The 26,241-nt window shown below is 59.5% G+C and overlaps 1 protein-coding gene across 11 annotated transcripts in view; it reads right to left on the bottom strand.

The window, feature by feature from the left end:
* The window catches only part of MBP (myelin basic protein), a 92,131-nt gene that overhangs the window by 28,117 nt on the left and 37,773 nt on the right, over positions 1-26,241 (bottom strand). For all 11 annotated transcript variants that reach the window (XM_089304968.1, XM_089304966.1, XM_051838600.3 and 8 more), the window contains one exon: positions 3,415-3,851. In XM_089304968.1, coding sequence (XP_089161094.1) covers positions 3,415-3,851 — 437 coding nt within the window. The remainder of the gene's footprint in view (positions 1-3,414; positions 3,852-26,241) is intronic.

Raw genomic sequence — 26,241 nt, 5'->3', positions numbered from 1 at the left:
GGCACACCCCACGCCCGGCACAGCACGGTAACAACGGAGCGCGGATTACCGAGGCGCTGAACTGCATGTGGCGTTAACATGAGAGAGGCGGCGTCACGTTAGTCCTGCCGAATGCTCTAACGCAAGTAAAGGCAGAGGTGGGTGGAACGGTGAGCAGGGAGGGCAGGGCTGGGGGGAGATGAGGCCGCCCCGTGAATCCTCGCTTCTGGCCACGGACTGGAGAGGCACAGCCTCCGAGGCCGGGTGTGACGGAGCGGGGAGGGGTCGGCGACGCCAGCTGCAGCTCCGTCTCTCCCCAGAGCCTGGCCTGGAAGGCCTGCTCCTGGTGGGCAGCAGGGACCAGTCCCCCCTCTCAACAAAGGCCAGTGTGCTGCCTCCTCCCTGTGGCCCACACGGGAATGGGCCTCCCCAGCACCGCAGCGCTGGGCGGCAGGTGCCAGGGGCCGAGGGCAGAGGGCACAGCAGTGGGGACGGCAGACCACCACCAGCCAGGCGGGTTGGGTAGAGAGGCTGCAGTCTCCAAGGCTGTGCCAGGGGGCGCCCCCGTGTGCCCAGAGAGGGTACCAGGCCCCTCTGCTGTGAGAGGCGGTCACCAGGGCTGCCGCTGTCTTCCTCCCAAGCATGTCAACCTCTGCAAGGGGCCTCAGGATCCAGCAGGCCCCCCGACGTGTAGGACGGCCGTGGGCCTGGAGCCAGGCGCCCGGGCACAGAGCTCGTCTCTCCCACGTGTCAGAGCCAACGACCCACGCCACACACACGGGGGCCGCTGTGCATACGCCAGCGAGGCTGCTCCCTGGGGTGTCCCACAGGGTACACAGCCAGCGAGGCTGCTCCCCGGGGCGCTGCGCAGGGTACACGGCCAGGGAGACACTGCGCACACGGCCAGGGAGGCTGCTCCCCGGGGTGTCCCACAGGGTACACAGCCAGCAAGGCTGCTCCCCGGGGTGTCCCACAGGGTACACAGCCAGCGAGGCTGCTCCCCGGGGCGCTGCGCAGGGTACACGGCCAGGGAGACACTGCGCACACGGCCAGGGAGGCTGCTCCCCGGGGTGTCCCACAGGGTACACAGCCAGCAAGGCTGCTCCCCAGGGTGTCCCACAGGGTACACAGCTAGGGAGACATTGCACACACGGCCAGGGAGGCTGCTCCCCGGGGTGTCCCACAGGGTACACGGCCAGCGAGGCTGCTCCCCGGGGTGTCCCACAGGGTACACAGCCAGCAAGGCTGCTCCCCAGGGTGTCCCACAGGGTACACAGCCAGCAAGGCTGCTCCCCAGGGTGTCCCACAGGGTACACGGCCAGCAAGGCTGCTCCCTGGGGTGTCCCACAGGGTGCACAGCCAGCAAGGCTGCTCCCCGGGGTGTCCCACAGGGTGGCCGCTGTGCACACGAGGCTGCTCCCCGGGGTGTCCCACAGGGTACACAGCCAGCGAGGCTGCTCCCCGGGACACGGCACAGGGTACACGGCCAGCGAGGCTGCTCCCCGGGGTGTCCCACAGGGTACACAGCCAGCGAGGCTGCTCCCCGGGGTGTCCCACAGGGTACACGGCCAGCGAGGCTGCTCCCCGGGGCGCTCCTCTGGCTGTGCCTGGGGGCGGCTGCTGTGTGCCACGTGATGCAAACTCCAGCTGAACTTCTGGCCTCAGAGGGAAAGTCTGTCCACTTCAAAGATCTGTAGCCGGTAGTCATTGATAGAAAGAATTGATACTTCAAAAATTTTAAAAAGTTATTTAAAAAACTTGCAATTTCTAACAATACTGTGAAAAAAGTTTTTTTTTTTTTGATCCTTGGTAAACTAGCAACTCTACTTGCAACAAGGTTCACTATTTCTGAACCTTAATCCTTTTCTGGAAAATACTGAAGATTATAAGAGATTTAAGACAATAAAGCTGTAATCCTACCTAAAGTGAAGACGTTCATGTGTGAGCACACATGTACACACATGTCAGTGCGAGCACACATGCACACACATGTGAGTACCCCTGTACACACGCGTGTGACTACTTTGCGAGGAAGTCACAATGATTGATTTACACGCTTTCGCAATCTTATGTCAGCGTAAACCATCACTGCTGACATGGAGTCGCTTTGGAACGCATCCACCCTGCACACACTCGCCCTCTCCTCGAATCAAGGCCACTGGTGGAAGTCTCCCAAAGTGCTGACCTGGGACGCATCCGGGGGCTTAGCCTGAGAGCCAGACTCAGCAACCAGATTCCGCCGGCACCTGGTGTGGCTGCCACCGGGGACCACTTCCAGGGAAACGGGCCTCTGGGTCAGGTCAGGGGACACCAGACGCCCAGGCAAACACAGTCCCCGCACGACCAACAGGACGGACCTACTGTAACACCTGAGCCACGCCAAGTGCTGTCAGAGCCCGACAGTGTCACACGAAACCTGGGCTCGGCGCTCGGCGCATCTGGCGGCGGCCGGTGTGCTTCCAGCCAAAGCCAAGGAGACCCCGGCATGGGGTTCATCTTGTGACTCCGTGATGGGCAGCCATTCCAACGGCCGTGGTCAGCGACAGAGGCCAACGCTGGGCCCCCACAGACGCCCTGGGGTGTGCGTGGGGTGCTGGCGTCTGACACTTTAGCCCAAAGCCACTTAGATTCCCAAAGCCTTCACGCAACAGCAGAGGACACAGGCAGAGCTAAGTGGGGTACGGATTTTGTGGGGACGTCCAGTGAACCGGGGCTTTGCAAAGTGCCCCCTCTCGCCACCACGACCCCACGGCGCCCGGCACTGGGGAGCTTCTCATTTGTGGCCCAAATGCCAGCGGGGTCTGCCCTTTAGTGGAGCATCAGCCGTGGCCACCGCCCGCGTGCACAGCCACCGCGGGGAGCGAGGAGACCCGGCCCCACTGCAGCCTGCTTTGTACCCACAGAACATTCGCTTTCAAAGAACGAAGCTTCCGCGATGACTCAAAAGAATGGCATCACCAAACAGTCCGGGCCGGACTCACACGCACCCATCCCCCACCCCACCCCCAGGAACCGGTCCGGACCAGAGAGAACGCGCGCTCCAGGCGGATTCACACTCAGGGCTGGCTCAATCGGATCATTGTCGCAGACCAAGAGTACAGCTCAGGGGGAGCCCAGAGGGGGCTGCCGAGGCCGGCCGGCAGCAAGCCCCCCCACCCCCCGCGCATGGCACAAGGAAGCAAGAAGGTAGTGCCCACAGCACAGGCACCCCGGAGACCCACAAGTCAGACGGCCTTGTGCTCCTGGGCCACACGCTGGCCACCATGCCTGGTGGGGAGGAGGAGGAGGCACCGTGCCGAAGCAGCCCAAGCAGCAACCCCGGCCCATGCCCCTGGAGCCACGGAGGGGCCACGTGCCAGTCCGCCGGCCGCCGGCCGAGCTCCCCGTGGACCCCCTTGTCCCACCGACACTAACGCTCCTCTACTCGGAGCTCACCTTGCCGGAGCCCCGCTTGGGCGCGCCCCTGTCACTGCTAAAGAAGCGCCCGATGGAGTCGAGGATGCCCGTGTCTCTGTGCCTGGGGAGGAAGCCATGCCGGGCATGGTCCATGGTACTTGCTGTGGCCAGGTACTTGGAGCCGTGCCTCTGGGAGGGCCTCTTCTGGGACGCCATGACGTCGAGGTCCTGCGGAGCTGCTGCGCTGTCTTCTTGGATGGTCTGTAGCTCGTCGGACTCCGAGGGCCTGTCTTTGAAGGTGTTGTCCTCCCTGCCCGGGGCATCTCGGGAAAAGAGGCGGATCAAGTGGGGGCGGCTCCTGGGGTCAGCTGGGCGGGCACCCTGCCAGGCATTGTTCGGGTCCGCTGTGCGCTTGGAGTCTGTCACCGCCGTGTCCCTGGACGAGGCCCCATTGTTCCGGCCCGCATCTGCCTCTCCTGCAACAACAATGAGATGTGAATACGGGCCTGTGCCGGGTAGGCCGAGACAAAGCCGCTTTCTTCCAGGGGTCTTGGACTGGCTGTCTCCTATAAAATGCACAGAACAAGTGCGGGGCCCACACGGCCTCCAGGCAGCCTGCGGGCACTGCAGGCAGAGACCAACCTGCACGGGGCTGTGGCGGTGCAGCCTCGCGTGGCAGGAGGCCCCGGGGTGGGCACAGGGGGGCTTCCGGAGGGAGCAGCCGAGCAGCACCGTAACACAGGGGACTGCCTGTGGGAGAGCAGCCGCGCCCGGGGGACAGCGCCCCCCACAGGCCTGCCGCAGGAGCTCCACGGCGGCCAGCACCCGTCTGACAAAAGGTGTTGTTACTGTTCTTGGCAAACTTGGGACTTCCCACATCTTTTTGTAATTCACGCCTTACAGAAGTGGGACATTCAGAATTCTTTCACTCCCAGATTCCACAAGAGGCCTCTTGCACTAGCGAATCGCTTACTCAGGACATTTTCCTCTGGCTTTTTCTCCGTAAAGAAAGCAGCAACAAGCCCGAGGCTTGCAGTGGACAAGATGTTCACGCTGCATGCCTCCATTCTGCTCTCAAATCACAGTAAGGAAGTCAGCTTCACTTAGTTCTTCTCCAAATTCCATTACTAAGAGAAGACAGATTCTTGCAGTACAATCCATCCATCCACTCACTCATCCAGTGACATTACCCAACAGCATTCATGTGTCCATTAACCCACATATATCCATCTGTCCACCCTCCCAGCCAGCCACACGCCCATCCCCCACCCATCCACATCCACATCTATCCATGCATCCATCCACTCATCCCCGTAGACATCTGTCTACCATCCATCCATCATGTATATATATCCATGTACATCTACATACATCTATATATATCCACACATATATATATCCCTGTTCACTCAAACACCCATCCATACACCCATCTATCTATGTATCCATAATATATCCTTCTGTCTACCATCCATCCATCCATCCATATATATACATCCATGTACATCTATATACATCTATATATATATCTACACATATACATCCCTGTTCACTCAAACACCCATCCATACACCCATCTATCTATGTATCCATAATATATCCTTCTGTCTACCCACCCAGTCATCCACCCATCCACATGTATACCCATCTGTATACCTGCCTACTCATCCGTCCATCCACCCACCCATCCATGCATCTGTAGGTCCATTCATCCATCTGTGTCCATCCACCCACCCATCCATGCATCTGTAGGTCCATACATCCATTCATCCATCTGTGTCCATCCACCCACCCATCCATCCATCCATCTGTATGTCCATCCATCCATCCGTCCATTTGTGTGTCCATCTATCCATCCGTCCATCCATCCACCCATTCATCCATCCGTCTGTCCATCCATCCATCTGTATGTCCATCCATCCGTCCATTTGTGTGTCCATCTATCCATCGGTCCATCCATCCATCCATCCATCCTTCCATCCATCCGTCCATTTGTGTGTCCATCTATCCATCCGTCCATCCATCCACCCATTCATCCATCTATCCATCCATCTGTATGTCCATCCATCCATTTGTGTGTCCATCTATCCATCGGTCCATCCATCCATCCTTCCATCCATCCATCCTTCCATCCATCCTTCCATCCATCCACCCATCCATCCGTCCATCTGTGTGTCCATCTATCCATCGGTCCATCCATCCATCCATCCACCCATCCGTCCATCATTTATTGAGCATCTGGAATGCATTTTTCTAGATGTCTGGGTTACAGCAAGTAAGATGCTGTCCCTGTCTCCTCGTGTTGCTTACACTCCAGCAGGGGAATGATATGAAAATGTACGTTATGGTCCAAAGTGTTGCGTCCACATCCTATTCCTCACACCTGTGACTGTGGCCTTCCTGGGAAATGGGGCCTTTGCTGTCATACGGAGGGCCCTGGTCGAGTGGCTGGTGTCCTTGCAAGGAGACAGAATTCGGACATAGAGAAACAGGTGCACAGGGAAGAAATGGGAGGAGGGAAGCAGAGGCTGGGGCGACCTCCACATGCATGGGATCCCAGGGACGCCTGCAGGCACAGAAGGGGTGCTCCTCGCCCTGCAGACGCCTGCAGGCACAGAAGGGGTGCTCCTCGCCCTGCAGACGCCTTGCCTGAGGGCTCTGTCCCTGCAAGTGCGGGCAGGAGCTCCTGTCACTCTAAGCCCCGGTGTTGGTCTCCCAGCAGGTCCAACGCGAAGGCCGCGCTCGCCAAGGCTGTCACGTAGGCGCCTCACTCGGTGCTGTCTGGGCCAGGTAAAGACTCGGGGTGCGGCTGGCAGAAGGGGCCCCTAGGAGGCCTGGGCAGGAGCGAGCTGAGTCGAGAGAGGAAGGTGGTGGCCCTGGGAGGCTGGAGGCCGGGCAGGGCCAGGAGCAGGCTTGGAAAGCGGTGATGCACACAGCTGCTGGAAGACGGGATGGCGTGGGAGACTGACTCCAAAACGGAGCGAAGAAAGCCAGGCCTGGAGCTGGGAGGGCACGGAGGGCACGCGCCCCGGAGCAGCCGCTGCGAGCACCCAGCACCCAGCACCCAGGCCCCTCCAAGTTCCCATTAAGGGGGAAGGCAGAGAATAAACAGGAGAAACACCTACTAAAGCCAGGGCGAGGGATGTGGGCGGGGCTGCTTTCCCCAAAGGGCACCTTCCGGTAACTGCTGGGGCGCCCTCCACCAACCTGTTTCCAAGCCCACAGCCAGACCTCCTACAGCACCAGGACAAGAACACGGTGCCCGTGACGAGTCCGGGAGCCTCTCCTCTGTCACCAGGGACACCCCGACCGTCCCAGCAAGAGGGAAATGCAGTCCAACAGGGACGCTCCTGGAGACGGGACTAGCCCCAAGTTCCCGTGCCTGGCACGGGCCGTGACACCAGAGTCCCCAGCGGAAAGGCGCCATCTGGCGCACGGGCACTGTAGGCCCTGTGACCACCCTGTCAGGTGTGGGGTGGCGGGTGACACACCGAGGTCCAGCTCCAGGCCACGGGCAGGGCCAGCCTTGCAGCCAGACCTTCCAGGCAGGGTCAGGCCCCGGCCCGCTGCACAGACTCCTTCCTGAACAACTCCCAGAGCTGGGACGCCCTGAACACCCGTGAGGACAGGGATTCCCACGGGGTCGGCTTCACACTCGGAAACACTCTGAGGGTGTCCTTCACTTGGGTTGAAAAGACAGTCTGGAAGAATTTCACCTCCTGGGAAAGAACTCGCCAACATTCACGCAAGCTGCAAGGCCAGCGCAGGGGTCCCCCACCGGCTCTGGCACCGGCTCTTTGCAGCCAGCAGATCAGGTGCATCTTTTACCCAAGTTTAGACCTGGCAAGGTCATGAGACCGTCTCCGGGCACGTGTGCATGCGCGCACACACCCACACACGCACACGCACGCACGCACGCACACCCCAGCAGTGTGCTCCTGGAACTGCCGCAGCCCCGGTCTCTGCCTTCCTAATTCGCGACCCTGCACAAACACTAGTAAAACGCAGTAGCCACTTGTGTTATGAGAGCTACTGACTCACACAGATGACAGCCTGGCAGCAGCCCAGACCGCAAGCCTCGGGGAGCGAGTGCACGTGGAAGAACACTTTCTAGCTAAGCCACCGGGAGCTCAGGCTCCATGTCCTCCTCAGTATTTCCCACACCTGCTGAGCGACTGACTGACGCGCTCTGCCTTGCTCTGAGTTTGTCACGGGCCCCTTTGTATGAGGTTGGGTTTGGGGGCTGGGGGCAGGTCGGACACTCGTTCTGGGGCGAGCCACACACGAGGGGTGAGGGGGGATCCTTTTGGTTTGTTTTATGTGTGGCTGCAGGTGTGTACATACGCAACACTCACCCAGGAGTCTACACTGGCCATGCCATACGCCAAGAGTGTCTACACTGGCCAGGCTGTACGCCTCAAAACAGGCCACCCAGTCTAGGAAAAGGCACATGGAAAAGACAGGACAAAATGGGGCAGGAATCTGTGGTGGCACCACTGTTTCGCGAGCCCTGGTTACATTCAGCCACGCGGGAACACTGGCATTTACAGCGTCTGTTGAATTCATGACTGCACCGAGGTATTTGGGAAAGCAACACGAAGAATACTTTGATCCGTATGCGCCATGGCCCGCATAAGCCTGGTCACTACAGAGCCGTGGGCCGCGCGGAGCTGCGGTGGACAGAGCTGTGGTCAGTTTAAAGCCGCGACCGTGGCCAGTAAAAAGCTGTGGCCTGCAGGGATGCGTGCTGATTCTAGGCTACAAGAGCAACAGGAAAGCTAGATTCTGGGTTCGTAGCTGTGCTTCATGTTCTGTGGCTAATACAGATCCCTGCCCATGTGAAAGGAAGACAATAGCTCCACTGTACCAATGAGCTGCGCTAACACCCCACCGGAGCATCTGCATACTAATACTCGCGCAACAGTCGGCCTTTGTGTCCGCGAATGCAGCAGAGGGGGCATCCGTGCCAGCAGCTTCCCCGGCACACCAGGGCCGTGAGCCTGCAGGGCCCGCGGGTGGGACGAGCAGCTGAAATGCACCAACTCACGCCGTCTTCAAAGGACGTCAGTGCAGGTTTATGCTTACGCAGTATCGATTCCACGTTTAACCAAACCTGCAGGTCTGATTTTACCAGAATTCACACTTCTATGCTAGTGACCAAGTTCCACGGTGCAGGAAACCTTCTTAACACACACACACACACACACACACACACACTCACAGCCCTCCTTCGCTGCCTAAGTGACCCGGGATGGGGGTGGGAGAGTGCACCAGCCCTCAGAGGGGGCGTTACCCTCCCCTCTTTGACGTTTGCATGGACCATGGGTCCCGGAGCAAAGCAGTGCTCAGCAGGCTGAGTCGGTGACACGGGGAGGTGCTGTGCACTTTGAAGTCCCGACCAGCTGAAGGCTCCCCCGTGACAGGCCGGTTCCAGCCAGAGGGCACAGTGGCCCGGGCCCCACACCAGCCAGGCCAGCTGCTTTCTGCCGCGTCTGGAGCAGGGCACAGGGCGCCCGGCCTGTTGCTTCTCCGTCAAGACATTTCTTAGGTGGCCGTGCCCCCCCACCTGCTCTCACTTCGGCCTCTCCGGCGGGATTTGCTTCCTCCACTGTGAACCCCTGCACCCAGGCTCTCTGTAGCCGGTTCCCCTGCAGACACGCGGGCTGGTGCAGCCCACAGCAGCGTGCAACACAAGGCCCCCCTTCCCACAGCCCCTCTGCAGATGTGTGGACAAGTGCCTCCTGCCTGCCCTTGGGTTCAGGTGTGGTCAGGGGTGTGTCCTGCTTCCCTCCGGTGTTCGTGGATCTCTGTGTCCTGCCCAAGCCCCTGCAGCTGCCCCATCCCATCCTCACCCCGCACCACACTGGGCCGCCTGGGCACCCTCGGTGAGCAGGCCTTGTCCTTGGGGTGGGCACCTCGGAGTGGCTGCCTCTCTGCCTTCGAGCGATCTCGTTTGCTTCTGCGTCCCTCCCCTGGTGGGGCCACGCCCTGTTTAATCCCTGGCTCATCCAGCCAGTGCCCTGGAACATTCTTCAAAAGGAAACGAAAGGAACCAGCTTCCCCCGTTTTCCTAGGAGGATCTGGGTATTGGCACGGTAGCTTGCTTTACATACTGGTTTTCAACTGGAATTTCCCTTAAATCTCGCAAGACTCCACACCCACTTGTCAAAGAGCCAGGTGTACACAGTAATCTGAGTTGTAGAATTCAGAGTTCTCCCTGGGCGTATGGATGGTTTTGTAATATTCCAGATAAAACCTCTCACATGGCTCAGACGTAGCAGAAGACACGGGACTGGCACTGTGGTGCAGTGGGTAAAGCCATTGCCTGGGACGCCGGCATCCCCTGTGGGTGCAGGCTTCAGTCCCAGCTGCTCCACTTCCTGTCCAGCTCCCTGCTAATGGCCTGAGAAAGCGGTGGAAGATGCCCAAGTGCCTGGGGCCCTGCACCCACGTGGGAGACCTGGATGAAACTCCTGGCTCTCGGATTCAGCCTGGCCCAGCCCTGGCCATGGAGGCCTTTCAGGGAGTGAACCAGTGGATGGACTCTCTCTCTCCCTCCCTCTGTTCCTCTTTAACTCTGACTTTCAAATAAGTAAGTCTTAAAAACAAACAAAAACCCCACAAAGTAGCAGAAGACAGGCTTTAGATTTCCAGCTCTTTCTCAAACCCCAAATGCAAATGTGTGCACTTGGACTTGCTGCCTATGTTGGAAACATGGTTGAGCGGTGCTGGGTGCTCTGTGGTCAGTCTGGAGTGAACCCAAAGAAAACACAGAGGGGTCCGTGGTGACAAAGCTGCGGCTGCAGTGTCTCAGGTCCCTGTCCTTGGCAGAATCTTTTAGTGACTGTTACACACACACACACACACACCTGAGATCCTGAAGTCACCCAAGGCTACCCTGGAGCCCTGAGGCTCACCGGGCAGCATCTCTGGACTGGTTTAGAAACTGCCCCTGAGCCGGTAGCCTGATGCCCCCAGAAAATGACAGCTCATTCCCACGAGATGGCCTCTGGCACAGCTGTGATGACAGGTGAGTGTCCCTTTCGGGGCCAGCACTGTTGCCCCGTGGGTTAAGCAGCTTCAGGAAAGGAGACAGGGAGGAAGTGAGCACTGGAGTCAAAGGACAGGAAGGGACCATGCGGGATGAAGGCCTGCGGACCACGGTCGCAGAGGGCACATACGGGTCCCCGTGGGACACGCCTGTGGCCTCCAGGCAGGCCATGGTGGGGAAGTCTAAGAAGCCCCAGGTGTCCCCACACCAGGGTCTCCCTATACCTTTCCTATCTCACTCCTGGCCCCTGTGAAAATTCCCACCCAACAGCCCCATGGCACAGCTATCTGCTCACGGCCCTCACGTGGCCCTGGTCCCTGCTCACGGCCCTCACATGGCCCTGGGCTCTGCTCCCAGCTCTTGTTTGCCCACAGCCTCCAGAAACTTCCCCAGAGGCCCTCGGTAACAACTTTTCATGTGTGTTTCTCCTGCAAGACAAAGATATTTTGACAGAAGTACAACTGGCTTACTCACTTTGAGGATTCCGAGCGGTAACCGATCCACTGGGTTTCCCCACATTTTTGCCCTGGTTTTAGAGACAACTGGTCGGCACGCAGGCCAGAGCGTGGTCTTCGTTAGTTCTGGGTGTTTTACATTCCCATAAAATCGCCACAAATACACACACACATAGCCACACACACTCACACACACATACTCAACACCCAGCCACATGCGTGCAATCACAATTATACACACAGTCTCACACACTCAGTAGCACATGCCACACATGCACACAACCACAGCTGAGCTGACCCAAGGGGCCCGCTCTCCACTGCAGGCATGCCGGGCTCACAGCCCCAGGCCCCCAGATTCCTGTCCAAAGCTTCCTTTGGTGGTGGGGGTGTGACACACGTGTCCCCGGAGACCAGCTCAGCCACTGATGGGAACCCCTCCCTAAAGGAACTTCTTAGGGCCTGGCGGCCAGGCTCTGCAGTCCTGTGTCTCAGCAGGGCCCTGGGGCTGAGGCGGAATCCAGCAGGAGTGGCTGGGGCCGACTGGCTGTCTTGGCCTTCCTTCCCCTCCCTTGGCCATCCTGCTATGATGCTGCACCGTACTTGAGCCGGAAGTCCCTGGACGACACCTGAGAACACATGGTGCCGCCCCCAGGGCGGGTGGGCGCTCCCAGGGCACAGCGCTCCCACCGTCCATGTCTGAGGCCAAGGTTCAGAGGTGCCGGGTGTACCTGTCCTGCTAGTTTTCCCAACGATTTCTCTACACGCGATCAGTAAGCTGGTGCCCCAAATAAACCTGTATCTAAACACGCCAAAACGCGCTACTTTCCGGAATTATCCAGATGCACCCTATCACCTGCTTCGAAGCCCCCGCACGGCACAGATCAGATGCACTTTTGTGGAGCAATCTAGGAAGTGGAGCGGATCCTGAATCACTCGGTTTTGACTTGGCATTTTTACGGCAGGGCGTCCACTGTCCACAGCCTGCAGGTGACTTCGCTGTCAGCCAGGTTCCGAACGCTGCCCAGCGGAAGAGCCTATGGGGACGCTAACCCCTCGGCCGGGAACCTGGAGCTACAGCCACAGTTATGCAGGGGGTGTCCAGGGCGGGGGCCTGGCCCTCAGGGCAGCAGCGCCCTGCTGGGGAGCTGTGGAATTTGGACGTGTAGGCCAGGGCTGAAGAGGGCCCTCCTTGTTTGTGGGGTGCGCTGCGCGCGGGGTCACCAGGCAGGGCAGGCGAGACAAAAAGGCCCATGGTTGTGGCCTGGGGATTTGCTACGGCAGAAATTCTGCATCTATGAGAGGCATGTGGCTGGCCGCCAGGCTCCCGCAGAGACTTCTTTAAGACATGTCCACCAACGGATCCCATCAACCCACCCCTCTCACACAAACGTCTGCTTTGTGTGCCCAGAACAGTTTTTTCTTGCTCTAAATAGCTCCCCCGGGACCCTCCCACAGAGGGTAAGGGGTCACAGGGAGGCAGGGAAGCAAGGGTGGGCACTGCTCTGGAGACCCCAGGAGTCTGCACCTCATGGGGCTGAGTCCCTCCCTCCCACAACAGGGAGGCGGCCCCCGCATCGGCTCCCCCAGCACAGCTGTGTAGAGCCAGGGGACTAACCAGCCAACTCCACGTCCACGGAGGTCCTGTTCCATGCGTGGCCTCTGGTGATTCTCCCAGGGACTCTGTTCTGACTGCTGTGGGCAGGAATACGGCAGAGGCTGTGGCCAGTCTGCAGGACTCCGGACTCCGAGGCTGGGACACAGCTGCCGGCAGCCCCTGCCTGCACCGCTCCTGGGAGCTCGGCCTGCACCTGCATCTCTCAGGCAAAGCCCAGCGCACGGCTGGCATCTCTCACGGTGCTGCTTTGACGAGTGCTTGTATTTACGTCACGAAACGTCGTGCCAGGCAGAAAGTGGGCCTCTGCCTCCTGAGGGCGCCGCAGCTGGAGTGACAACACGGAGCAGCCCACACACCACCCCTGGCCTCACTCTGCTTACAGCAGGAGAAGACATGACTCCAACAGCCCTGTAACGAAGCCCAGGTAGCATCTCACCAGTGTGAGGGCCCGGCAGGAAGTCCCCACCAGGGCTCTGGGGCAAGGCGGAAGGAGCCAGGGCCGCAGGGGCCGGGCAGCCGGCGGCAGGGCTGGGAGGTCAGGCCGCCTCCCCTCCTCCTGAGGCCTGCACGTCTCGGTCAACCCGATGAACCGCCTTTCCTGAGTGAGCGAACGTCCTCGAAACCGGGGGATTCAGAAGCACCAGGGGGCTCAAAACCCAGCTCCAGCCCAAGTGACGTGGACCTCGGCGCCCCAGGCCCGGGCCCCGTCTTCAGATTCCTGGTAGGATTTTAACATGTCCACTTCTGAGCACAGTCGCAGAGTGAACGTCACACACGCTCCCCGCCGGCACCCTCCGCTCCTGCCCAGACACCGGCCTGCTTCACGGCTCTCCAGGCCCCGTGCCTCTGCTGTGGCGATCCCCTGGCGGTGTGCTGGGATCCGCTGTGGCTTCGCGTCTGAACCCGTGGGCTCCTGAGGCCTGGCACCACCAGCACCCGGAGCTCAGCCCTGCATCCAAGCCTCTTCGTCCCACACGTCACCGCTCAAACCCTCAGAATCAGTTTTGGGTCTTGCTACTGGAACATCATGGACACACCATGCACCCAAAATATTTCCAAGTAATAACACAAAGTTGCATCAAACACCATTTCCTTGTTTCTCAGCTCAAACCTGTTTTTCGGTCAGCGACATAAGCTCCATCTGGGAAGCGGGTGTCGGGCCGGGCAGCAGGGGCACCCGTGTCACACGCTGAGGTGCTGGGCTCAATGCCTGGCGCCGGCCCCTGACCTCAGCTTCCTGCTACTGCGGGCCCTAGGAGGCAGCACCGAGGGCTCCAGTCACTGGGTGCTTGCCACCCAGGGAGACCTGGCCCTTGTTCCTGGCCCCTGGCTCCAACCCCTCCCCCCCCCCCCCCCCAGCTGCTGTAGGCATCTCTGTCTGCCTCTCTCTTTCTCAGGCGCGTGTGCGCGCACACACACACACACACACTTAAGAAAACCAGTGTTGCCAAGGCAAGTGTCCCGTTGCCGCTAGGGCGTGGGATGTGCACGAAGGGCCGTGTGCTCACCTAGCTGAGCGCTCGTCACACAGCAGGGCAGAGGGCAGGAAGCAGGGCGCTCGCTAAGTCTGCACGGTGACACCCGGGCTCACACCAGCCTGCAAGTGACACACGTGGGCGGGAGCATCAGCGGACCAGGAGAGACGCTGACGGTGGCTGAACCCCACAATAAAGTTCCGACGCAAAACACTAGGCCCCGTGTCCAACTCTGTGAAACTGCCCCTCATTTTGATGTAAGTAAAACTGAAGCTGAGGGTAGAGCCAATTCTTGAGAGCAAGTGCTTCACAGGAAGCCGTCATCGTACTGAGAATGTTCTAGAAGAAAACAAGTTGCAACGCAAGTACTACTGTAAGCGCGTGCGCTCCTAAGTTGCTTTCAAACTGCAACGAACTCTGATGTTTCCACGTGCGGGGAAACCCACCCTAGGGCCAGCACAGCGGTGCAATGCGTTAGGCCACTGCTTGCGACACAGGCATCCCATACTGGTGTGTTGGGTTGAGTCCTTTTTTATCTGTTTGTGGTAAAGATTTATTTATTTATTTGAAAGGTAGAGTTACAGACAGAGAGAGAGGTCTTCCACCCGCTGCTTCACTCCCCAAATGGCTGTAATAGCCAGGGCTGGGCTAGGCCAAAGCCAGGAGCCAGGAGCTTCTTCTGGGTCCCCCACATGGGTGCAGGAGCCCAAGCATTTGGGCCATCTTTTACTGCCTTCCCAGGCCATAGCAGAGAGCTGGGTTGGAAGTGGAGCACCTGGGACTTGAACCGGTGCTCATATGGGATGCCCGCGTTGCAGGCGGCGGCTTAACCTACTACCTACTATGGCTGCCTGGTTCCTGGCTTGGGTCTGGCTCAGATGTGCTGTTGTGGCCATTTGGAAAGTGAAACAATAGGTAGAAACCTCTCTCTGGCCCTCTCCCTTTCTCCGCTCTGTGTCATGCTGCCTGCCAAGTTAATAAATAAATAAACCTGTAAAAAGAACAGAAAAGCCATCCTAAACTGAACCTGTTCTGCTGACTGTAGGACAGGCCGGGACAGGCCGGTCCTGCCTGTGGGAGCCTGTGTCTCCCAGAGTCAATGGGACAGCGGTCTCAGGTCAAACAGAGGAGACGCAGAGGGAGGGAGAAGCGCTGCTTCCCGGGGTGGTCACGCTGTGGAGGGCTGAGCACGCAAGTGCGGGGCATGCAGGAGAGGGCCCAGGTTCCAGGACAGAGACGGGCTTGGGGGGCTGGCGGCGTTGAGATGGGGGCTGTTTTTACTGCATTCTCGCAGCGCTGACATCCCCCGCCCCCTCCCACAAAGTGACAGCCACTGAGCAGGACCTGGGTGTGGATTCTGGCAGGGTCGCAGTCCAGGGGACCGACAGGACCAAGAGGGCAGTCCCAGTTTTGTGACTATGAGCTGGTGACCCAGCCTCGCTGTCCGTGCTAGAAGGAGGATGTCTTGTCTCTCCCACCCCCAGCATACCAGGTGAGAATCCTCTCTGAGCAGACGCTGCCCTTCAGGAGGGCACGGGCAACAGGTAGGCGGGACGGGGCCAGACGCACAGACAGGCAGTGACGGGCCTTGGACAGCACCCCGAGTTCCGCAGCCTGTCAAACAGTCTCGTACAGAAACGAACACGCGGTTTTGAATAATTCACCTGCTGCATTTGCGGATTATCACAGCAGGGAGTAGAAGGCCCGGAGACAGCCTGTAGACTCAACGTTAATGCCAGTTCTCGCGGTTGACGGCCTTGGTCTGTACCAGGGTCTGCAGGTGGCTAACGAGTTACTGTTCAGTCGGAGGACTTCTCCGTTCTCCATGGATCGTGCAAGGGGTTAAGACATTGAAGGGCGAATCAAGTGGGCATGTGCTGGGCTCAGAAATGAGAGGAGTCTGATAGGGATGGAAGCTTGCAGGCACCGAGAACCTCCGCGCCAACACCAGAACCCAGGGGAGGCCCCAAACAACTCGGAGCCCCGGCCGGGCCGGCTTTGCTGGAATGCCTCGTCTTCCGCGAGCGTCCTGACTGCCCCCAGTCTGCTCCCTGACGCACCAAGAGCACTCGCACGCAACGGGGGTCTGCTCAGGGCGTCTCAATAGCACGCAGGGGCAGAAACACAAACCCGTCCTCAGGCTCCACGTTTCCAGGGTTTCCCTACCCCTCGGTGACCGGACCCCCTGAGTCAGACAGAGGTCGGCAGCCAGGTCCCCAGCTGCCTCGCCCCCCTCGCCGCAGCCCGTACTCAGCCCAGGGCTTGGTGCTGACTGGACGACAGAACCCCAGCGACAGACGGGAGCATGCGTCTGCCCCGACACCCACAGGTGTCCGGCACTTCTTCAAGAACTCAACGTAGAATCTGCTCGGATTATCTTCCTGTTTTCTTCCCTTTCAACCTACAAATTATCTACTAAAGCATCGAATATGATCAAGAAAAGATCTGCAGGAAATCAAAGGGGAATAGCACAACCCACACCACCGTGCCCATCTGTAACCGGGAAACAGAGGCAACGTCTCTGATACAGTTACAGGGAGCAGCTCAAGCCGGGGTCCTCCAGGATGGAGACAAAGTCACTCTCATGACGGAAGGGAAACGGCTGTCGCTTTCTGCAGTCCTTCCAGGTTTCTGCTTGCCGAGTGCAGGCATCTCCTACCTGTGCCTGAAATCCTTCCCAGTTACAGACGGCAGGCGGAGGGCGGTGTGCAGCGTGGGGTGCGTCCTCACCGCTTGGTGGTCCTACAGGCCACCATGGGCTCTGCCGTGTGGCACTGGGGCGCTTTGCTTTGGCACCTGCACGAAGGGGAGCAGGAGTGCCCCTCCTAGCTCGCTTGGCCAGGCGCCCTGGGAAGACATCAGTACCAGTTTACCTCACCCCTCTACAAGACACTTCTGTTACCTTGTGAGTGTCCAGAGAATGCTTTTATCACCTGTTGCTGTGGAAAACCTCATCAGAAACTGCGACCTTTCACATTGCCCTGTTTTGCAGGACGGGCTCACAATGGGAAAAATAAGCGACATTCAGGAAAGGTTGCTGGTGAATGAGTTATTTTAGGGCTTTCTTGGGGACAGTTGGGGATCTGTGTGCAGCACTTACTGTCCCTGCAGGCCACAGGGCAGTGGGCCCCACACACAATGTCTGCTTTTCAGAAACAGCGCTGCGACCTCGAGGAAGTGCCGCCGCCCGCCAGCCCGGTACCAGCTCGTGTTAGCTACTGCTGTCTTCCAGGGCGAAAACAGCTCAGAACTCGGCAAACCAAGAAATGCCCAGGCTTCAGGCAAGAGGACACGGCTTTCCAGATTCGCAGAGGCGCCGTTCCACCTGGGTAAAGGCGGAAAGGCATCTAAGGCATCACTAGCAAAAATGGCCTCTCAGTTTACCCACTGCTAGCTACTTCTAAGTGTTATTTTGGTAATGAAGTCATATTAAGGATTTAAAAAAGTCTTTGTGTTTCCAATTTGTCACAATCAGATAATCAGACACCACTCACACTTCACAGGGCATCAGAATGAGGAAGTGGCAAATATTTCCTCTCTTCATCTAGTGGGGCAGAGACTTTTAAAAGTCTGCTTTTGAAATTCTAACTTCACAACACTGGGTACTTTTAATAATCCATTTTCTTCTGTTGCATGTTCCCACAATGAACTGACAATCTCATGAGGGAAGTATCCTAAGGAAAATGTCAACATTTCTACACGCTGAGCACAGGTGCAGAACCGATTCTCCACACCAAAGTAAAACAGAATTTCTTGACTCCATAGCGTCTCCTGTTTGTATCTGGCACAAAGTCCTACAGGTTTCAGGTTTTTCCTGGATACTGGAGTATCTGAAAGGTGTCAAGAAGAGAGCTATTCTCTCAGAAGGCTCTTAGCAGGGCCCAGAGCGAACCAGTGCCCCACACTGCTCGCTCGGGCTGTGAGGACCCAAGGCCAGTGCTCCTCTCATTGCCAGCCACAGCGGGCTGCCAGGAATCTACAAACGAATCTCTACAAATACCCAAACACGGTGGACAGCGCGCCTTCACCAGGATCCGGTCTACCTGGGACACAGCTCTCAGCCCGTGAAGGCTCCACACAACGAAACAGGCTGTGGCACTGCCCACAGCGGGCAAGTGGTGGAGATTAGCTTACCCAAAACTCCCCAAGTGGAGCCGCAGTCACGTGAGAGGGAAGCGGAGCCCAGGAGCTGATGAGGCACTGGGTTCTATGCAGGCGTCCCTGCAGCAGGTGTCCAGGGTAGGGGGAGGTGTCAAGGACTCTGCTCCCCTCCAGGCCCTGCCGCCTATCCACCCTGGCCCAATCCAGCCTCGCTGCCTCCACGCATGTTACACAGGCCTCTGCTTACATCCGGGATTCTGGGCTCTCGCCTCCTCCCTCGAGGCTGTGGGGTTCCTCTCTTCGGATGCAGGTGCCCACAGCTGAACGCATTCCAGCCATACTTGAGGACCACACAGGGGGCTGGTCTTTCCATGCCATCTGCACGCTGGCCAGGCCAGGCCCCGGACCAGGGCACTAGGGCTTGGTCACGCTCACCTGGACTCAGCCCCTACTTCTGCTCCCCAGCCTGTGCCCCACCCCTGCCCGCCCACCATCTCTGCCCGAAGCACTGCAGTCCCCTCCCCGAGTGTGGCACCTCATGGAGCACACCGAGGCCTGGCCCCTGAGGTCCGTGTCCAGGGATCCCTGTGCTTGCCCGTGCAAGGTACCAACGGTCAGACTACTGAGACTGCCTTCAAACCCCTGTCACACCGGCCCTCCAAGTTTCAGAGATGCCCGGGACTCCCAATCTCCACCCCACTGGTCCCTGCACCTGCCTCCTTGACCAGGCCGCTGGGGCCGGGGGCTGTGGGTTGCTGTCCTCAAGTTCAGCTCCAGGGCCCCAACCCTTGTGCCTTCCTGGTGCTCCTGACAGAGGTGCAGAGTCCTGTGTGTGTGTGCTGACACTTGTGCTACCTCCCCTCCCCTCGCCACTGAGCCCGAGCGTCAGGTGCACCTGTGGTCTGCACACACCTGCCAGTCAGTGCCCTTCCCCTGCCCGAATGGCCCTCTCTCTGACTCAACACGTAGCCCTGCCATGCGTCAGTGCAGATTAAACTTGACTTGCAAGAGAAGACGACAGTCTTTACAAGTATTTTCACGTTGTGACAGACTTCTAGGAGGGTTGTATGGTTGTCTGTGTGACTGTGTGAGGACCGCCCACATGACGAGATACAATACACCAGATACTGATCATGGATGAGTGCTATCCCGACACGCTGAACCCAGGCTGGTTTTCCCAAGGCCTCAGCTGGGTTGCTGGAGTTACTGTTTAGCCCCAGGAGCATTAGAAAAGGGGCCTCGCGTGGGTGTAAGGAACTGAAAACCATGCACAGACCACGCTGCCTGGTCGCAGACCACCCACCCAGGCAAAAGGGATGGGGAACTAGCCGGCCGGTGCTGCAGCACACAGGAAATGGGTCTCGACAGCTCTCCTGGCCGGGCCCGGGCACGCCCACGGCCACCACGGACCCCCGCAGAATGTGAAAGTCCTGGAGCCGCCAGGAGGACCCAGATACTGAAAGAAGAGGACAGTCTCATGTTCCCACACCGGTCGGCTACTCCCACTGTCTCCGGCAGAACCGCCTCCACCGTTGAAAAGGTGCTGCTGCGAATTGAGTCTTCAACCCTGAAGGGCAGCACGGGAAGAGGAGAAGGACCATGCACCGGTCTGAAAACCGAGACACTTCTCTCCGGAGCACACGGGACGTCGCTGCACCGGCTCTGTCCGTCCTCTTCCGGTGGACTCGACCTCTGTGTGTGAGGTCACCAGGAGGGAGGGTTTCACCGCACAAGCTGCTAGCTGGATGATAACCTGCATACTGGATACCAGAGCCGACTGGCAGGCAGCACACACATTCCTGTCTGCCGAGCGCTACTTCTGCTTACTGGTAATGCTGCGAGCTGTGTCCTGGGAGCACCAGACACGTCTGCTACAGGAGGCGGGACCTCGGCTAGTCCAGCACATCCTTGGAGATGGACGCTTACTCCCGCGTTAGGCAAGGTGTCCAACTTCACTAGTGTGCGTCAGACCCCAGCCCACCTCCCCATTGTAGTCCCTGCTCTCTGATCACAAACAGTCCTCTCTCAAAGTCGGCGGTGGTACTGCTTATTCATCCCACAGACGGGCGGGACAGCACAACACTCTGGGCCTGGCTGCTCGGGCCCCGGATGGAAATGTGTGCAGGTCACATCGCACCACCGCTTCCACCATGCATCCCACTCACAAGTCTGCACCTTGCCCCCCTACGCCCCAAGGGCCTCCAGCCTGGGCAGCTGCAGGGCAGGGCCAGGGCCAGGACGGGGGAACCCTCAGGAAGCAGCCAGGCCCTGTGCCCTGGGATTGCCAATGCCCACGCTACCCCACGTTATTCTGTCTCCACAACTTTCTCCTCCCGCTCGTGTCTCTGAGGCTGGCTGAGAGGTGTGCTGTCGTGTGGGCAAACACTGGCTCAGAGGAGTTAATGGGAAGATGGGCGTGTGCACGTGCCGTCTCCACCCACGATGCAGGGACTGCGGCACTGCCAGGCAGGCGAAGAGACCTCTGAGGTCACCACGCATCAAGAGTAGCTGTCCCTGCTGCCAGCCTCACGTCTGCACGGACTGTCAATCCACCAACAACCACCTCTGCAGGATGGTGTGCAATAAACGAGAACGCAGGCGAGACGTAAAACCCAGTCCTGGGGAGGTGCGTGCGACAAAAGGTGGCTACTGCCACCAACAGCTGATACCCCGGAGCCCAAGGCTCAGGGCAGCACCACCCACAAGAGGCAGAGTGGAACCATGGCCAGCATCCACCGGCAGACCAGTGGCCAGACCAAGCGCTCCGTGGCTGTGACATCCACGGGCGGGTGTGTGGATGGACAGAGCCGCCAGGACCCGGCTGTCTCAGGTGTGGCGAGGGGGTTAGGGAGATAATCACCAAGCGCTCTCCTGAGAGGCTGCATTTAACACTTCCGAGGGCAGAACTGAGCTGGACTGAACAAGGGATGCTACAGAGAGGCGGGGCAGGAGAGGGCGGGAAGTGAGAGGGTGCCTCTGGCTCTGGGCTGCTGAACCTGTGGAAGAAGGTGTTTTATTTCCCTTGACAACACCTCTTTCTCCCCCAAAAAATGTTGGGGCCAAAATGTGGGCAGCAGTGCGGCCCAGATTCTCAGGGACTCCCCTGGGCGACACTGGAATATTCTCTTCTTTCACTGGGGTTAGGTGGGGAAGGAACCAGTCCTTAGACAGAGTTGTGGCGGCTGCCGGGACGCGACTGGCTCCTGAGGGAGGGCGTGGCAGCTGCTGAGGCGTGATTGGCTCCTGAGGGAGGGCGTGGCAGCTGCTGAGGCGCGATTGGCTCCTGAGGGAGGGCGTGGTAGCTGCTGAGATGCGATTGGCTCCTGAGGGAGGGCGTGGCAGCTGCTGAGACGTGGTTGGCTCCTGAGGGAGGGCGTGGCAGCTGCTGAGACGCGATTGGCTCCTGAGGGAGGGCGTGGCAGCTGCTGAGACGTGGTTGGCTCCTGAGGGAGGGCGTGGCAGCTGCTGAGACGTGATTGGCTCCGTTCACCTTTAGGGCACCTGTGTCCCCCAGAGCCACTGTATCCTTGAGAAGCTGGGGCAGCGAGGGCAACAGCACCGCTCCAAGCACAAACGGCAACTTGGGCAAGAGTGAGGCAGAGGCGGAGAGTAACTCTGGCTTGAGACCAACGGAGCCGGCAAACGAGATTCAGGGCCCACAGGCCTGACGTCCCAGAGCATCACAGTGGTGCGACGGGGGGCAGCAGAGACGTCCACGCGTGTCCCTGGGTCTCAGACCTGCTGCCCACCGGGCTGAGCACACTGGGCCTGAGCCAGGGCACCCCCCCCCCGACTGCAGCCCATCACATCTGGTCTTTGCGCCACAGTAAGACTCATCCTTGCTCTTTGTTCCGGGCCTCCTCGGCTGTCCTAGTGTGGCCCTGGTGACCCCGAGTGGCTCTCAGCAGGCCTCACGCAGGCACGTGCGCAGGAACCGGGCTCCCCACCACACGCAGCCCTAGGCTGACGCTCAGACGAAGGGGAACCGTCCACTTCCTGCTCAACGGGAGTCTTGGAAGAAGCCGGCTGGCAGGCGGCTGCAGCGCGGGCAGTGGGCAGCCCCGGCTCCAGGTGCCGACTGCTGCCCGCTCGCCTCCACCGTCCTCATCTCCGTGGCTGGCTCCCAGGGGGCCGCTCAGCGAGGGTCCTGCAGGGGCTCGGCAGACGCCAAGGGCGCTCCATCTCCAGTCACCAGTGCCCTGCGATGCTTGGGCCCACGGCCTGCAACAGCTCTGAGGAGCCACTCAGCTGCCCTGGGCCCACGTGGCTCCCGGGTCCCTGGGAAGAGCCCCCTTCTAAACCGGAGGCCGAGGCAGCCTGTGGCCCAGTCGCCTCACCTCTCCTGTAGCTTTGGTCAGCCGCAGACAGATCTCTTTCTGGCTCTAGCCCCTGGCCTCCTGGTCTTGGCGCATTTGCTTTGGAAAACTTGCTGCCAGGAATCCAGGACCCTGGAGACGTCGGCCTCTTCCTGGTCTCAGGCCAGGCCTGGCGGAAGCATCCGGTTCAACCTGTTCTGCTCCCAGCAACGTGGGGGGAGCCAAGGGCAGAAAGCCGAAGTACCCGGCCTGGGGGCCCAGCAGCCATTCTCCTGATCACTTAAGTACAGTGATTCCCAGAGGCCCACACAGTTGTCCATCAGCTCAGGATGGAGGCTGTCAAGCAGAACCGGACTTCCACCCGCACTGACCGTGCCACGGTGACAGCCTTCGGAGCGGGACCTCTGAGAGGCAGGAGGTCTTTGGCTATGAGCACTCTGAGCCTGGGAGGAGGCACGCCCCCTGGAGGGCTGCCCAGGTACCACAGCCAAGCAGTCGGGAAGTATTTGATGCCACAAAGTATCATTCGCGTGAATTCACTGGCAGGCACGCGGAAGTGACAAAGGGGACAGTGACTGCTGTAACAAATCTGTCAAGCAGAAAGGACAATGTCCCTTTCCCAGGTGTCCTGGGGACTAAGCTGCTTCCGGTGGGCCCAGGAGCACTGGCCCCCACCCTGCCTTTGTGGCCTGCGGCATACGAGGCTGGCCCTGTCCTACCTGTCCTGGCAGTCACATCTGACCTCTGGCACGAGATCAGATGACTTCACATTCCTGCAGGGTCTCCACGTTCGGCTTTGTTTCTCGGGCCCGCACCTGCCCAGAGACGGACTCACACAACACTGACCTGGTGGCTCCTCTGGGTCGGAATAAAAGGTCTCGGCGGCAGCAGAACCGTCAGCAACAGATAAAGCTGGCGTCAAACACGCCGAGGAGGCCATGCGGGTCGAGGGGTCCACAGGGAGCCAGGGCCGACCCCTGGCCCGACAGCGCCTGTCCATCCCGGCAGAGGTGACTTCCGTGGGATTCCAGCCGTGTCATCCGGGGCCCCTGCCCACATGAAGGTCAGGGGAGCACACAAGCTGTTCTGGTCTTGCTCATCACGACACGGCAGAGTCACGGACAAAGGAAAATATCATCGGAAGGAGGAAGCGTGGATGAAGTTGACGCGCAGCCAGCCACTGGAGTGGCCCCAGCATCTTTTCAGTCTGTCACCGGTTAGAGGCCGTGTGGCAAACTCCAGAGCCTCAGGGCACCGTGGCGTTTCCAGACCGGGCAGTAAGCCACACGGACAGTCTGGCAGCTGCAGAACCCCAGCCCTCAGCGTCAGCCAAGCACAGCTACATCAGATACAGAGAGCGCCCACACATGCTGCAATTTAAACTTCTCACGGGAATGCTTCCAATCTTGAAACCTTATCAAAACTGGAAAAAAAAAAATGCCCCACTCTATGGACATAACACAGCCTGCTTCAGGCCACACGTGGCCACAGCCCAGGAGCCTGCTGGCGCCGCTGGGAGCGGGACGTCTCCTGGGAGGTGAGGGCACCCACTGGAGGGGCTCAAGTACTGAGTCACTGAGTCACGTCATTCCCTCTGCCGTAACAGCTCTGAGGCCCTTGGGAGCTGCTGCCACAGGCACTGGCCAGGCCCCTGTGCCTCAGCGACCAGCAGCACCTGAGGCCGGCCTCTGGTCTTCTGCAGGGCCGGGCCCAGCCCATCAAAGCCCTAGCTTGGGGCCTGGGGTCCCAGGAGCTTGGTCTTCAGTGCTGGGAAGTCAGGTGGCACTACTCGTTTGTACGAGGGTTTGTGGTAAGGAGGAGCCGTATGTAACAAATTATCGTGGTAAAAACACCTTGGAGTTGGCTGCCGTTTGACTCGCTGTCTGTGGTAAACTTCTAAACTGGAAAACATCCTGGGCGACTGTTAAATGAGGCTTTGCAGCCTTTGACTAATGAGGCTTCGCAGACCTCTGATAATAATGGTTACAGTCCCTGCTGCCTGCCCTGCCTGGGCACCTGTGTCCACTCACAGATGGCTCCGTTACCACCCCTGCTGACCCCCAAGGAAGCCGAGATATTGAAAGACGAGTTAACAGCCCCAAACCACACCTCCATTAGGGCCTGCTGCCCCCTCTGGGGAAGTGAGAAAGTGTATTCCACTTAGGCAGCCTGCGGGTCCACGGCCACAAGGGATGTGCCCCGATGTGTCTGAGGTCCTGCCTACTTGACACAGATGTCACACTCGTATTTACAGTTTGTTTCCTAGGTGTACCAGAACTCAGGCTTTATGAAATTGAGAGGAACACACATGGACATGTCCACACGTGCGCACGCTGCGGTATTTCTGGGATGAATATATTTCTCTGTAGCTGCTAAACACAGGAGTTCTGTCTCCCTAGTCGGAGCGGGGACTCGCCTGTCTTCCTCACGGACTTTGACAGGATTCCGCCCATCCGTGCAACATGCCCAGGACCCGGCCGTCAGCGTGCAGCAGCGGGAAGGCGGCGTCCTTGGGGCTGAAACGCGGCAGACCGGAGCAGCTCTCGCACAGCTCCACGGGCCAGGAGGGCTCCGCCAGCCTGCTCTGTCCCAGGCAGGAGCCACACTCCTTCCAGAGGGCAGAGGTGCCCTCTGTTGGTGGCTCCTCTCCTTTGTTAGTGGGATGCAGAGGGACCGGACTTTACTCCCTGTCCTGCGCTAGCCACGGTCAGAACTCTGGAGGGAGCGGGGCGCTGAGACCAATCTCTGCCTGCCCTCCTGCCTGGGCTCCAGGGACGAGGACAGTGTGCAGTACCGCTCGGCAGCGGCTCCACCACAAGGCAGCCTGGCTCTGCAAAGCTCGGTCAGCACGCAGCTCTCCGGCCCATGGGCCCCGGCGTCCTCCTGCCCTCACGCAGCGGAGCAGCCATCTCCACTGACAGCCCCAGAGCTTATGGACAGGCATGACCGACGTGCACAAGATGCTCCGCCGGGCTCCCCATGGCTGGCTCTGCCAAGTCCCTGAAGCTGTCTGCTTGCTAAGGAGCGGATGGCCCTGGCCTCTGGTGCACGGAGCCAGCCTGCCTGCCTGAGGCGGTCCTGTGTGCCTGCCCAAGGCGGTCCTGTGTGCCTGCCTGAGGTGGTCCTGTGTGCCTGCCCCAGGGGGTCCTGTGTGCCTGCCCCAGGCGGTCCTGTGTGCCTGCCCCAGGCGGTCCTGTGTGCCGGCCCGAGGCGGTCCTGTGTGCCTGCCCAAGGCTGTCCTGTGCGGCCTTGAGCATTCCCTGTAGGAACCAAGATTCACCCACCTACAAGCGCTGGACTTGAGCCTGACTGCAAACATCGCGGCTCCCTCGTCCAGGCCCCCGGCTCCCTTCCCTGATAGTCACAGAGGTCCCGTGCGGCTGTGCAGGGCACAGCTGAGGGGCCGCGGCTTTCTCCACGCTGCGACACAGCGATGCCCTCACGCCGCGGCTGGGAGGCCCCATTTCCTGCCTTCTCGTGGAATCCACCACCTGCTCCAGGACGGCCTTGCTGCTGCCCTCTGCTGGAGGGCCGTGTGCACACACGTGATGTTTGAAGAAGAGCCGACACAGCTTGAGCGAGCTGGTTTTACGGCTTCCTCAGTGCTCTGAGTTCCTGCGGAGCCCAGGGAAGCACCGGGATGGGACGCTACTCAGCGCCAGGCGGAAGCACCACAGCTCCACGGGGCCGCCCAGGCTTGACTGACTCAGGGCACTGAGCGCCCACCTGCCCCGCGCGGGGCCTCCCGGGCCTGCCTTGCCCACGGCAGGAAGCGAGGACACCCGCAGACTGCACATTCCTCTGTGGCTCTGACACTGGACAACAGCTCGGCCGTCAGCGCCCTGGAGATGAC

Source organism: Oryctolagus cuniculus, chromosome 10, assembly GCF_051225735.1.
Source record: "Oryctolagus cuniculus isolate XC-2025 breed Fujian yellow rabbit chromosome 10, ASM5122573v1, whole genome shotgun sequence".
Classification (NCBI taxonomy): domain Eukaryota; kingdom Metazoa; phylum Chordata; class Mammalia; order Lagomorpha; family Leporidae; genus Oryctolagus; species Oryctolagus cuniculus.
This window is presented reverse-complemented; position numbering and strand designations above follow the sequence as displayed.